The sequence below is a fragment of the Palaemon carinicauda genome, chromosome 1 (genome assembly GCF_036898095.1).
Source record: "Palaemon carinicauda isolate YSFRI2023 chromosome 1, ASM3689809v2, whole genome shotgun sequence".
NCBI classification, from domain to species: domain Eukaryota; kingdom Metazoa; phylum Arthropoda; class Malacostraca; order Decapoda; family Palaemonidae; genus Palaemon; species Palaemon carinicauda.
The window spans coordinates 47,710,368-47,724,810 of record NC_090725.1 but is presented as its reverse complement, the minus strand read 5'-3'; the positions used below and the strand labels follow the sequence as shown (position 1 = coordinate 47,724,810).

General features: G+C 44.1%; 1 protein-coding gene across 1 annotated transcript in view; it reads left to right on the top strand.

Moving 5' to 3' along the window:
- Positions 1-11,365: 11,365 nt before the first annotated feature.
- The window catches only part of LOC137648021 (spermidine/spermine N(1)-acetyltransferase-like protein 1), a 53,718-nt gene continuing 50,640 nt past the window's right edge, over positions 11,366-14,443 (top strand). The window contains exon 1 of the mRNA XM_068380968.1: positions 11,366-12,017. Within this exon, the coding sequence (XP_068237069.1) occupies positions 11,984-12,017 (34 nt within the window). The 5' untranslated portion in view covers positions 11,366-11,983. The remainder of the gene's footprint in view (positions 12,018-14,443) is intronic.

Below are 14,443 nucleotides of genomic sequence, written 5' to 3'. Positions count from 1 at the left end.
TTGTAAATGCCTGTGTAAAATTAATCTTTCCGATATTAGATATCATTCATATGTAGAGTATAATATATATATATATATATATATATATATATATATATATATATATATATATATATATATATATATATATATATATATATATATATATATATATATATATATATATATATAACGGATTTTGAGCGAAGCGAAAAATCTATTTTTGGGTGAGATAGCCATGTCGTCCTGATGGAAGTTCCTATAGGGTAGCTTCCTAGGGTATATTACAACTACGGCGATATTCCCAGAGAATTTACCTTAAGGTACCAGAATTCTAACTCCTGGAGCGAGTATCCCTCGTGAAAGGGATATCGCGACATATCAGAGGACGTATTCTAGACACGTCACATGGCAATCTACGACCTGAACAGAGATTCGTCTCGTAGGAGGGAGATTGACGAGATACGAATTCGGGAAAGAAAAAGAGGAGCCGCTCCCAAGGCTTCCCTATCCCCCGATTCGTATGCGTGCCTGGCGCCAATCCTGGCGCCATCTGTATTCCTTGTAGCGTACACGAGGTGCTACAGATACTGTATGTAGGGAGGGGTCCTACAGCCCTTTCTTAGAAAGGCAAGGGCGGGTCCATCAGGACGACATGGCTATCTCACCCAAAAATAGATTTTTCGCTTCGCTCAAAATCCGTTTTTTGGGCTCAAGCCATGTCGTCCTGATGGAAGTGTACCAGAGCATTACTGTATCTGTGGATTCTCAGAACGTGCCGTACTCCCCGGAGGTAATTTTTTCCCGGTCGACTAGACCTAGAGACCTAAGATGTTACCGTTATACATCTTTTCAACTAACTATAAACTATGTTAGAGCTTCCTGCCCCCTACAGGGAAGAGTCCTACTAGACTCTGGAAAAGTCTCGAAGAGTACATATATCTATGTACGAATACCAGGCAAGCTAATATAGTGGTCTCGCCCTATATTAAGTAAAGCATAGTTTGTAAAGGACCACTGCGTCAATATGAAATATCGACCAGTTTTCCGCACAATACTTGTATTGGACAAAGGTTTTATATCCGCATAGGAGGAAAACCAATGCAACATAGCTTGCATAAAGGAACAATTCTATTAGAATTATCCCAGATAAGGTACATAGAATGAATGCTCAATTATACCAGTAAATTGACACAGGTGAAGGAGACGCAAGGTTCTCAAGAACCAGATTATTGACAGGCAATAAATAGACAGGTTAACCACAATTATATATATATATATATATATATATATATATATATATATATATATATATATATATATATATATATATATATATAAGAAGAGGATAACCCAAAACTTTAAGCATAAGTATGATAGTAAACAGGGCTTGTTTGTCTGAAAGAAAAACATTAGATGCCACTTTTAAGATACCGAGGTATCAAAGTCATAAAAGCCTGTATTACAAATCAATGACATTAGCGTTAGAAACGCTCGGCACACATGTCTGCACTTATGCTAGGTTCACCTTCGGAAATGGAACAGTCTGGATGGGCAACACAGTGCCCTCACTTAGTTTGTAGTACAGTATGTAACTACACACTCACCCTGGAATTAATCGTCCCAATTAAGACCACTGTTCCTCGCAGAGTTAAACAGTAGGGTTAACACCGCGACCCACTGCTACCACAGATCTCTTTTAGTTCCTCTACTTGCTTCGCATAGTGGCGAAAGAACACTCTGGAAGACTTCCAGCCAGTGTATGAACGGAGATGTTCAAAATCCATGCAATTAAAGAAATTTAAGAATGAGGCAACTTTCCTCGGATCGTGACCTGCGGGTGTATTGTCAGGATCCGCTCTGCGAATAAAATATGTGATTTTTGCTCTGAGTTGATTCAGAGATAAATTTGAGCCTGATGTTTCTCCACTGAATAGTTGACCACCCTTGAAGTCTGAAGTTCTATGAAGATAGACCTTTAGGCATTCTACTGGACATAGAGATGCATCTTCTTTCAGAGGGCAGATTCTCCAGGGACCCCACCTGTTGGTGGGTAACTCATTCTTGGCGAGAAACGTAGGATCCGGAAACAGGTTCAGTTCTTCCCCATCCAGGAACTGAACACGACCTGCCTCTCTCGAGAGGCTACAATTTCACTAACCCTGGCCCCGGACGCGAGTGCAAATTAGGAAAATAACTTTTTGTGTCAAATCCTTTAACGCACATTCTTCATTGCTCAACAGAGAAGCGAAATGAAGAACTTGTCTAAAGACCATGAAATGGGCTTTGGAGGTGCTGAAGGTCTGAGCCTAGCACAGGCTTTCGGGACTTTATTAAAGATCTCGTTACCTAGGTAGACCTGGAAGGCATATAGAATGGGTCTTGTCAAAGCAGACTTACACGCTGAAATCGTGTTCGCTGCCAACCCTTGACCATGGAGGTGGGGAAAAAAGATAAGCAGAAGTCTGTCAAGATCTCCTGCGGAATCTTCGCCTTGACAAAAGGCCACCATTTTCTCCAAGATGACTCATATTGCCTTCTAGTAGATTTGCATTTATATTCCTCAATAAAGTCTATACTGGCTTTCGAAATCCCGAAACGCTTTCTCACCGCTAGGGAGAGAAAATCATGAACTGCAGGGTCCGGGTTTTCTGTAATGAAGCGCAGACAGTTGACTTCTGGACTCGCTGGGTCAGAACTGGATCTGGTAGTGGTACAAACTTCAGCTACAGTTCCAATGCCAGGAGGAACCACACGCTGTTCGGCCACTTGTGGGCCACTATTGCCGCTACCCTTTGAAGGATCTCAGTTTGTTGAGGACCCTCAACAGAAGGTTGTGAGGAAGGAACAGATAAATCTTGGACCATCTGTTCCAGTCGAGGGACATCGCGTCCACTGCTTCCGCTAAGGGGTCCTCGTACGGGGCACGTACAGGGGCAACTTCTTGTTGTCTTTCGTCGCAAAGAGGTCTATCTGCAGTTCTGGGACTGATTCAGAATGAAGGAGAATGATCCTGCGTCTAAGGACCATTCCGACTCTATCGGTGTGAACCTGGATAGAGCGTCCGCTGTCACATTGCGGACTCCTTGAAGGTGAACTGCCGACAGGTACCACTTCTTCTTTTCCGCCAATCGGAAGACGGCCAACATCACCTGGTTGAGAGGTGGTGACCTTGATCCTTGTCGATTCAAGTATCTTACAACTACCTCGCTGTCTATTACCACTTTATGTGGAACGAATGACGCGGGGAGACTTTCTTTAAGGTAAGGAGCACTGCCCTAGCTTCTAGAAAGTTTTATGAGAAAGGTCTTGAATAGCCTGGACCAAGTCCCCTGGACTTTTTTCCGATGAGAGTGACCTCCCCATCCCTCCTTTGAGGCGTCTGAGTGAATCGTCACCGACGGGGGAGGTGGCTGAAGAAGAACCTGACTTCTTTAGATGTCTGGCTTGGGACCAAGGCCTGAGAAGAGTACTTAGCCGAAGCGGCTGGTCTTCTCAGATCTCTTCACGCGTTTGATGCATAACTTCTCCAAACTCCGATTGCATCCTTTAGCTGTGCTCTTAGCACTGGGTCTGTCACCGAAGCAAACTGGAGAGAGCGCAGTACTCTCTCCTGCTCGTGTCTTGATATCCTTTCGGAATCTTGAAGTCTCTTGACAGAACCCGCTATCTCCTTCCTTTTCTTCGCTGGGGTGGAGAAACGGTGTGACAAAAGGGTCCCAGTGGATCTTAGCCACTGGAACTTTTGAGATGGAGAAAGTCGAGACTTTTTCTGTTGATCTTGAAGCCTAGGTACTCTAGGAACTGGATCACTGACTGGAAGCTTGCAAGCATTCTGTCTCGGATGCTGCCCACACCAACCAGTCGTCCAGGTAGGCTACTACCTGAATTCCCTTTAGGCGAAATTGTTTGAGAGCTACGCTCGCAAGCTTCGTAAAAATCCTTGGGGCTATGTTTAGCCCGAATGGCATGGCTCCGAAGGCGTGTAGTCTTCGCTGTAGCCTGAGCCCTAGGTAGGGGGAGAGTCGATGGCTAATTGGAATGTGCCAGTAGGCATCTGACAAGTCTATAGAGACGGAATATGCCCTCTTGGGCAGTAAGGTCCTTATGTGTTGTAGTGTTAGCATTTTGAATTTGCAATTCACTATGAACTTGTTAAGTGGCGACAAGTCCAGAATGACTCTGAGCTTTTCCGAGTCTTTCTTGGGAACACAAAACAGCCTCCCTTAGAAATTGATGGGCTTCACCCTTTTTCTCCAACCGTTCTTGAACGTACTCCTCCATAACGGGGGTGGAGTGTTGGAAAAAACCGAAGGTACGGGGGTGGAGTGCTGTACCAGCTCCCGCCCAATCCATTCTTGAGTAGGCTGTGGGCCCAGGGATCGAAGGTCCACCGATCCCGAAATTTCAGAAGTCTCCCTCCTACCGGTATCACCTCACTTGGACTGCCGTCCTGAGGTCTTGCCTTCCTGACCACGACCACCCCTGAATCCCCTTCCCCTTGAGGGGCGTCTAGACGAGCCTCTGGCTGCTCCTCTAGGCTTTGCTCGGAAGGAAGTAGACTGCCCTTCGAACGCTGGGGTGAAAGCCGTGGACTGTGTCGACACGGCCTGGGGTACCCACTGAAAGGTGGTCGGGGTTTGTGCCACGATCTGGGGCACTGGCAATTGCAGTTGCTGTTGCTGTCTAAGAGGCTTGGCTGGCCGAGACGGTAGCCTAGTCCTCATAGTCTTCCTCTTTGGTTGAGAACCCTCATCCGGGGAAGACTTTCTTTTGATAGCCAGGTCCCACTTCTGGAGAAGGTTTCTATTCTCCAAGGTGGCTTTATCAAAAACTTCTTTGACCAAGTCGGTAGGGAAAAAGGTCTTTTCCCCAAATGTTGGAGGAGATTAGTTTCTTTAGCTCGTGCCTCACTGTAGCCGAGGTAAACACGAACTCCCTACAAGCTCTCCTTGCCTTGACGAAGCCATAAAGGTCCTTCGTCACTGTGGCCAGATGAGGCTTGGCCACTACCATGAACATTTCATGGACCTTGGGGTCACTTGCCATCGTCTCGAGAGTAGTCTGAAGAGACATTGAGGCAGTCAGTCTTTCTTTTGTATCGAACTCACTTCGCAAAAGAAAGTCAGACAGCTTAGGGAGGTCCTTGCCGAACTGACGTCCGGCAATATCAGCCTCCAACTTTCCCACTTAGAACGTAAGATGGACGTCCTTCCAATCTTTGTGGTCCATAGGCAGGGCCAGCGACAAGGGTTTACACTCCTCTAGGGAGGGGCAAGACTTGCCGGCCTCGATTGCTTTTAGTACAGCCAGAAACCCTTTCTGTAAAAGGGGGAAGGCTCTAGTAGGCGAGGACACAAAGGAAGGGAGCTTCCTATTCAATGCAGCTACCTTTGAGTTAGAGAAGCCCCTCTCTTTCATCGAAGATGAAAGTAGAGCTTGAGCCTTAGCATGGTCATCACTATGACCTCCTTCGGCTCTGCCTCCTCCTTTGAAGCTGGTTCCTTCCTCAGCCGGACATAACAGTCCGGATATGGTGCCTTGCTGGGCCAGAATTCCACCCTCCAGGGGAACTGAGCCCAGCATATCCGAGATGATGATCTTTCCAGTCGTCATCGACATGTGCTCAGCATACCTCCATGGGTTTAGCATCCGAGCACAAAGGAAGGTCTTTCACATTGAGCTTTTCTGGGGCCCATGTGATTCTGCAAGGCACTGCATTCGCAGTTCCATTGCAGCCGCCTTCTCCTGATTCTCCTTCTGCGTTTGTTGGATCATTCCAACAATAGAAGAGAGGGCCTGTCCCAGCTCTACTGGGAGACCGGCCGATGAAGAGGGACTTGAACTTCATCCTGGGCTTCTGCAAGGAGGTCTTCCTCCTGACACCCGTCCACATCAGATATCCTGTCATTTAGCTGGATGTCCTGCATCGCGACCGCGACTTCAGCATCCACCTGGATCTGAACTTAGGGGATCTCCTCTTGAGGCTGGGGAATCACTGCATCAGCTGATGCCTTAGGGAAAAGATACGCCCTCATCTTCTCACTTGGAAGATAAGGGCCAGAAGTGTACTTTTGGAAGCCCCTTACCCAGGTACGAAGCTTCTTCCTAGCTATTTAAATGTCTCATTAATCAGGTTAGTGCACACAGTACATACCTGAGGGTCCCAATACCGGAGATCATCCTTGGAGACAGCGTACGCTGCGTGTCTCCTACAAAACTCATGTCCACAGAGGTTCTTGCTGCTGACATTGCAGAAAGCACTTCCCCACTTCGGAGTGTCCTTCTGTAAAGAGAAGAAATTTCCATGAGTATCAAGTGAACTATGTATCACTGGATATGCATAGTATAGCATAACAATTCAGAAATTAAAGACACACACTTGTGTTTCCCTCACAACCCATTGCTGCAGCCTTCCAGATAATAAAATCAAAATGGTTTATCTCTACTAGAGTAACCAGTGCAAAGTTTCCAGAGGAAACAGGTGGAGCTCACACCTAGGCAATGATTTTAAAATCCGGGATAATAGACAGGGAAGAACTCTGCTTCTTGTCTGAAGGCAACAGCAAAGGGCCGTGCAAGAAAACACAATAGTGTTAGAAGATACAGTGCTGTACCTAAACTTTTACTATAGTTTTCTTCTTACTGTATATGCTATACAAAAGAATACTAGTACAGTATAGGAGGATGTGTGCCGGCCTGCCTTTGCCGGCCGGCACACACCACAATTAGCTTTAAAGTATACTACTTAACAGCTATAGGGCGGCAGCCCTCTGGTTCAAATGCCTGTGCTGGCGGCAGCAGCTGCCGGCCAGCAACAGCCAGTGTTGGCCGGCAATGATTGCCGGCCAGCAACTACACAAGGTAGTACCCAGCTGCCGGCCACACTCTTGGTGACCGGCAGACAAGGACTGACATAAGCCGGCCGGCAAAGGTACAAGACCGATGCCAGCCGGCAGCAAAAGAACCAGAAGACTACACCTGCCCGGCTGCCGGCCTCATAGGCCGGTAGCCGGGACAGGTACAGCACTAGAAGAAAATAGAATGGATGCCGGGATAAGAGTGTACACAACCCCCCAAGCCCGGCAACCGAAAGAGTGCATATAAGGAAGGAGAGAAACTTAATTCAGGCTTCCTTGATCAATGCCGTCCGGCTCTGCCAGCAGGCATGGATGAGGGACCAAGAGAGGTCCGGGCAGCACTCGAAAACATAAGACCCTTGCCGTCCAGCATCTCTGCCGGCCGGCAATGGGCTTAGTCAATTCCACATCCCAACCTATACTAGGTCCAGAAGTAGAATGACATACAGTACAGTAATACCCCTGCCGGCCAGCTCTGCCGGCCGGCAAGGTACAGTACAGTAATGGCTAGGCCATTACGGAGATAGAGGGGGAAGGGACAAGAGGGTCCTGCCAACCTTGCTTTAGTGACAGATCACCCGCAGCCAAGAACTTTGTCTTAGCCTAAGGGAGATCTAAGGGAAAGGGCCAGCACAGTAGTATAATACCTGCCAGCTTCCAGAGCACCAAAGCAAGGAAGGCGTTGCTACTCCCAAGGGAAGATTTATCCTCCCCGAGAACAGCAACAGGACTTAGTCTGGTCGATCACACAAGAAGGAATCATAACTACAGAAACCTTCGATAGTGACCTAAGGGAGCTAAGCTCCCTTTGTAAGTGTTAGGTCAGCGAGGGAGACTCTGCCCCAAGCCAGACAACACGGACTCAGACTAAAAACTCTGTTGTTCTGTCCCTCTTTGAACCAGACTCTGCTGGAACAGGAAGGTACAGTAACACCCTAGTATAGTTTTATCGAAAATAAATTCGGAAAAAACCACTTAGGGATAAGCCCAAGGCTTAAACAGAGGGAAAGGGATTGCATACCTTCTCCGAAGAAAAGAAAGCAACCGGGGAGTATAATAAAGTATACTAAGGCTCCATAAGCAATTAGCCTAGGCACCAAGAGAATCGATTACCTGATTCACCGAAACTCTCACGTATACAATCTTGGAAATATTCCACACAGTCTAAAATGTATAAAATATAGCCTAAAGCTTCAATAAAATTTTAATTACACTCGGAAAAACCAAAATCATGCATTAAGTACTAGGACCAAACGACTAGGCTACATGGCCTAGCGTAGGCCAGAATGGCGAATACTTCGCCAAATAATACTAAGCACGAAAGGAAATCCTATGTAAAGCTAAATAGCTAAAATTTATTAAGCAAAACAACCAGGAATGTCACTCTGACTAACTAATTTATACCTAGCGAGTGACAGTGTCCAGGACACCTCTGGTAGGCTACGGCTCTTGTATCAAAGATTAATCCTATTAATCACTCAAAATTTTACCAAGAGCCTACATTTATACATAACAGACACTATACTCAACTTATCCGAGGTCAACGAAGACGAAGAAGCCATGAAAAGCTGAATAAATCCAAGATTTGCGAGAAAAACAGGAAAAAACACCGAGTTGTTAAGCTACGCAAAAAGGAATACAGATGGCGCCAGGATTGGCGCCAGGCACGCATACGAATCGGGGGATAGGGAAGCCTTGGGAGCGGCTCCCCTTTTTCTTTCCCGAATTCGTATCTCGTCAATCTCCCTCCTACGAGACGAATCTCTGTTCAGGTCGTAGATTGCCATGTGACGTGTCTAGAATACGTCCTCAGATATGTCGCGATATCCCTTTCACGAGGGATACTCGCTCCAGGAGTTAGAATTCTGGTACCTTAAGGTAAATTCTCTGGGAATATCGCCGTAGTTGTAATATACCCTAGGAAGCTACCCTATAGGAACTTCCATCAGGACGACATGGCTTGAGCCCAAAAATATATATATATATATATATATATTATATATATATATATATATATATATATATATATATATATATATATATATATGTATATATATATATATATATATATATATATATATATATATATATATATATATATATATATGTATATATATACACACACACACATATATATATATATATATATATATATATATATATATATATATATATATATATATATATATATATGTGTGTGTGTGTGTATATATATGCTTTGGTGTTACTTGCGTATGTTTTTATATACAGTATATGCATTGATATGTCAAATATGTATGTGCATGAATCTTTATATAGATTGTGTTATATGTGCATATATACATGAATATGTGTATATGATTTACTAGTGCAGACGTGTCAGCTGTACTCTCTCTCTCTCTCTCTCTCTCTCTCTCTCTCTCTCTCTCTCTCTCTCTCTCTCTCTCACACACACACACACACACACACACACACACACACACACACACACACTAAGTTGTTCTCGTTTACTTTCTTAGATAGAATATTTGAAATAGTAGTATTTTCTATAGAAGAACATAAGTGAAAATAAATTTCGTGGAGATCTCCAAATGGAAAACGATAAGATTAGATAGAATGTGATTTTTGTTATAGTTACTACATCAAGAAGTGTTTCTATATGGATACTAACACCAGAAAAAAAATGCTATGACTCTGCATTGATTGTCTAGGTGAAGCTAAAGTTACTATAAAAAAAACCGCAAGATATGGAGAAGAAAATCTCAAATAGGAAAACATGAAGCAAGAATTGCTTAATTGGAATACAACATTCGGAATACCGCTGAATCAGCGGATCCTACCCGGGCTACCGTTCTCGAAATATTCTATTTTCATTGTTTATTCTTCTCTTGTAGTTTGTTTATTTAAATTTTTTTCCCTCTCCTCGCTGGACTAGTTTTCCTTGTTGGGGCTCTTGGACGTATAACATCTAGCTTTTCCAACTAGGGTTATAGCCTAGCTTATTATAATAATAATAATAATAATAATAATAATAATAATAATAATAATAATAATAATAATAATAATAATAATAATAATAATAATAATATCCAGACAATAACAATAACACTTCAAACGCTGATGATCCCCCAAAAATGAGAAAATGGCATTTGCTGAAAATGTTATGGTAAAAAATCTGTTAGTAATTAAATCAACATAAGGATCAACGAAGATCACCGCCAGAAAATAATCTGTATTTAAAAGCACTAAAAGAGATACCAATTCTCAATACGAGATCAACTTCAAAAGGAAATATAAATTTCGTTGATGGCAGGATTAGAGACGAAGCAGCAAACAATTTTCAAACCGTGGTTGCTGACACCGTAACAAGAAAAATTGGAAACTAAAACAAACAAAAAAAAAAAAAAACAATAATATGCGATGTATTCAGTAATGAAGACAAAGTAATTAATGCTATTATAACTTAATTCACAGGAATCATTGTTAGAATCCGATTCATGATGTAGAGAAGACAAGTCTGTTATTCATGTTATTGTTATCATTATTGATATCTTCATTTTAAAATATTTATGTATAATCAGAAACATATTCATGCATATACAGTATACTAATGATAATAATTATAACAATAATTCAAGAAAAGCGTGGAGTGTGGGAATACCCACTTCATGCTGAAATGTGACCCTGAAGTTCGGAATGCTATTCATGATAATGGCGACAAAGTTATGTTGTGATGAGCCACGTATAGCATACGTGATAGGTACCAGGCGATCACCTATTTCTACTGCCAAAGGTATGGACATTTTTAAGAAGACTGTGAGTTCAAGACTGAACATAAGATGTGTGGGAAATGTGCAGGAAATCATAAGAGCGAGGAATGTAGCTCCCAGGTGGTAGAATGTATAAATTGAACTAAGTAGAAAAAAAAACAAAGTGATCATATAGTGAATTCAAGATATTGCAATGCATAAGAGTTGGAATTGATGAGACTAAAAGGAAATGCGATTCATGGGTTTTAAGGACGTCATAAATTGAGGATATGTTAGTAATGGTATCATTCAGATAAGGTAATTGATGAATGGGATATGTTTTGGCATATTTGCCATATCTGAAACATGGTTAAATGACTTTGACAAGGCTATGATTGCTGAAAAGACACCCAATACGTATGTGTTCAATCATACTACGAGAGGGGGCACATTTAAGGCCATTTTATTCTCAAGGTGATATTAAGAACTAGTGAACCAAGTTTTCAATATATGAAAATACACTTTACACACAATAATAGAAAAATATATATCGTAATAGATTACAAACCTCTAAGAACTAATTCAAATATCTTTATTGAGGAATTCATTATCCTCATTGAGATGATTATCATGGAAAAAATTTAATTGGTTATCTGTGGAGACTTCAATTTTTAGATGGATGACCAATAAAAGTATGATGTTTCAGCATTTAATGAGATATTGGAATCTTATCAATTGGTAAATAACGTTGATTGTGCTACAGTTTTGCTTGGCCATACGCTGAATTTAGTTTCAGGCAATACAATGAATAATATTGTATTAGATGTTAATGTGGAAGTGAGGTGTACTATTTATCCAGTGCAAAAGCTTAAAATATTTAGCTCATTTCACTAGAAATACGCTGTACTAAGGAAAATAAGCTTTATAAATAGACAAAATTTCTTTCCGAGTGTATATATTGACGAAGTTACGAAGAATATAAATATTGTTATCAATACTCCCTGTGGTTATGACAACCAACGTTTATCAGGCTCTTTTTGACTGCCTTATAACTTTATATAATACGATGAATAGAATTGTATATGATAACATGTGCCCATTGATGGAATCTTACTATAGATGTTAAGGGTATAGTAACAGCTCGATGGGAAAACTTTAGAAAAGAAAAGGAAACGTAAACAAAGTGGAGCCAGCTAAAAGTCCATGGGTGGAATATAAAAAATCGTAAAGTGTCTATATAATTACCTATTAAGAAGGAAAAACTCAACACTATGAAAAAAGAGACATGAATAAGTTACATCATCTCCTAAATGGTGTAGTGTGATATATAAGTGTAAAAAAAGTCTCCCGAATTGGTAAAGCGACTGTAAGGACAGTGAGACAAGCGTCACCAAGATCAACTGATACTTTATTCGAATGTGCACGGGAATTACAAGGTGCGGACGGAAAGGTAGGATGGCGCTGGCGCCAAATCAGATTGAAGTGCCCGCCAAAATATATGTGTTTTCTTACACTTACAAATATACGAATTATGAGTTAACAGAAACATGTAATGAAATGATACATATGTCAAAATGTAGCTCTGATAGAGCGGAATATATATACATGGGAAACCATGTTGTGGCGAAAGGAGAATTCAAATAAATGAGCAGTTTGTCGATTTTCTGAACGACGAAGGGAGCGGTGTCCTTACAAGTACTCCTCCCCCCCCCCAAGACATCGGGCGGCATAGAGGGCTGACGATCAATCTTCGTATCTTTTTGGGCGTCGGAGGGTTCCTCTTGTTTTTGAACGGAGGGGCGCGCCGGCGGTCGGCGTAAGGATCTCTTCCTCTTGTCGCCGTTTGATGATTTTTCTTTCGTTGGGCGCCTTGTTTTGAGGTGGAACTCTGGATATGCCAGGTCTGGCGGAGGAGGTGTCGCTTCCTTCGAGAAATTCTGGTTTCACGTGGTCTATTGAGACCCAGTCCTCTTGGCCATGGACGTCGAGAAGGAAGGCTTTCGTTGTCCTCTTAATTACCCGGTAGGGGCCTCGATAAGGTCTAGTTAGTGGTTGTCGATGAGCGTCGACACGGACAAAAACGTACCCGCAGTCATCCAGGTTTCTTGGCTTGAAGTGCTTGGTTCTGTCCTGGTAAGTTTTGAGACATGGCTTGAACTTCCTGGCGATATCCCTTAGGTGATCCAGCTGCGTGTCGTCGGTTGATGAGGGAAAGAATTCGCCAGGAACTGCGAGCGCCTCCCCGTAAACCTTTTCGGCGGGCGAAGGTTCGCCGTCTGTGCGAGGGGCGGTGCGAAGGCCGAGGAGTACCCAAGGAAGTCGTGATTTCCAGTCCCCGTCGGTGCAGCTCGCCATCAGGGACGCCTTGAGGGCGCGGTGAATTCTTTCAACCATGCTGTTTGCCGCGGGGTTGTATGCCATGGTACTGTGGAGCGTCGTCCCCATCAGGTTCGCCAAAGCGAGCCATATTTCTGAGAGTAAAGCGGGGCCTCTGTCTGTCGTGATGTCGTCAGGAACGCCAATCCTGCTCACCCAACTTGACAGGAGGGCTTCGGCGCATGCTTGAGTCATAGCTTCGGTCATCGGTGATGCCTCCAACCACCTTGTGGAGCGATCGATGATCGTAAGCAGATAGTGAGCAGATCCAGAAGGGGGCAATAGTCCCACGACGTTGATGTGTATGTGACCGAAACGTCTTTTTGGCTGGTGGAAATCGCCTACCCCCGATTCAGTGTGACGGCTGACTTTGCTTGACTAGCAGTCGATGCATGACTTCGCCCATTCCCGGGCGTCCTTTTTCATCCCTGGCCAGACGAACTTATCAGACAGAAGGCGAGCGGTGGTGCGTCCTGAGGGGTGCGAAAGTCCGTGGATGATATCGAATATTTTCCTTCTACAGGAGGCTGGTATCCAGGGATGTGGGTAGCCGGTGCTGGTGTCGCAAAGAATAGTTACTCCTGCTGGTCCGAGGGGAATCGCACTTATATTGAGCGCAGATGGCCCAGTCAGGTGATCCTGTGCTTCTCGGTCGGTGCGTTGTTCGGTTGCGAGATTGGCGTAGTCGATTCCCAGGTGGATTGCGTCAATTTCAATCCTTGAAAGGGCGTCCGCGACTGGATATTTCTTTCCTGGGACGTAACGTATGGTGCACCCGAATTCGCCGATTGTTGCGAGATGACGTTGTTGTTGGGAAGACCATGCGTCAGTCGATTTCGTAAAAGCGTGTACGAGGGGTTGATGGTCCGTCACGATTGTGAAAGGAGTGCCCTCCAAGATGTGCCTGAAGTGGCGGACGGCGAGGTAGACGGCGAGGAGTTCCCTATCGAAGGTGCTGTATCTTGTTTCGGCGGGTTTCAATTTCTTGCTGAAGAATGCCAGCGATCGAGGAGAATCATCGACGAGTTGCTCCAGCACAGCTCCACAGGCGACGTTGCTGGCGTCGGTCGTTAGTCGTAGGGGCGCGTTGTCGTCAAAATGAGCCAGGGTGGTGGCATTCGCGGGGGCATCCTTCGTCCAGGCGAATGCCTGTTGCTGGGGCAAACCCCACTCGAGTTTTTTAGCTTTTCCTTTCAGGACGTTGTCGAGGGGTGACAGGGTTTGTGCGATGTTGGGGATGAAGCGCCTATAGTATTTGACCATCCCCAGGAACTCCTGAAGTTGGCGGATGGTCGTAGGTATCGGGAACTTTCTGATGGCGTCGACCTTCATTGTCATGGGTTTTACCCCGCACGAGGATACGCGGTGACCAAGGAAATCGACTCCTTCCGCACCGAACGTGCATTTGTCGAAACGTACGACCAGGCCGTTCTCCTGTAGGCGTTTGAGGACGGTGCGGACGTGCCTCCGGTGTTCCTCCTTGGTTTTCGAGAATATCAG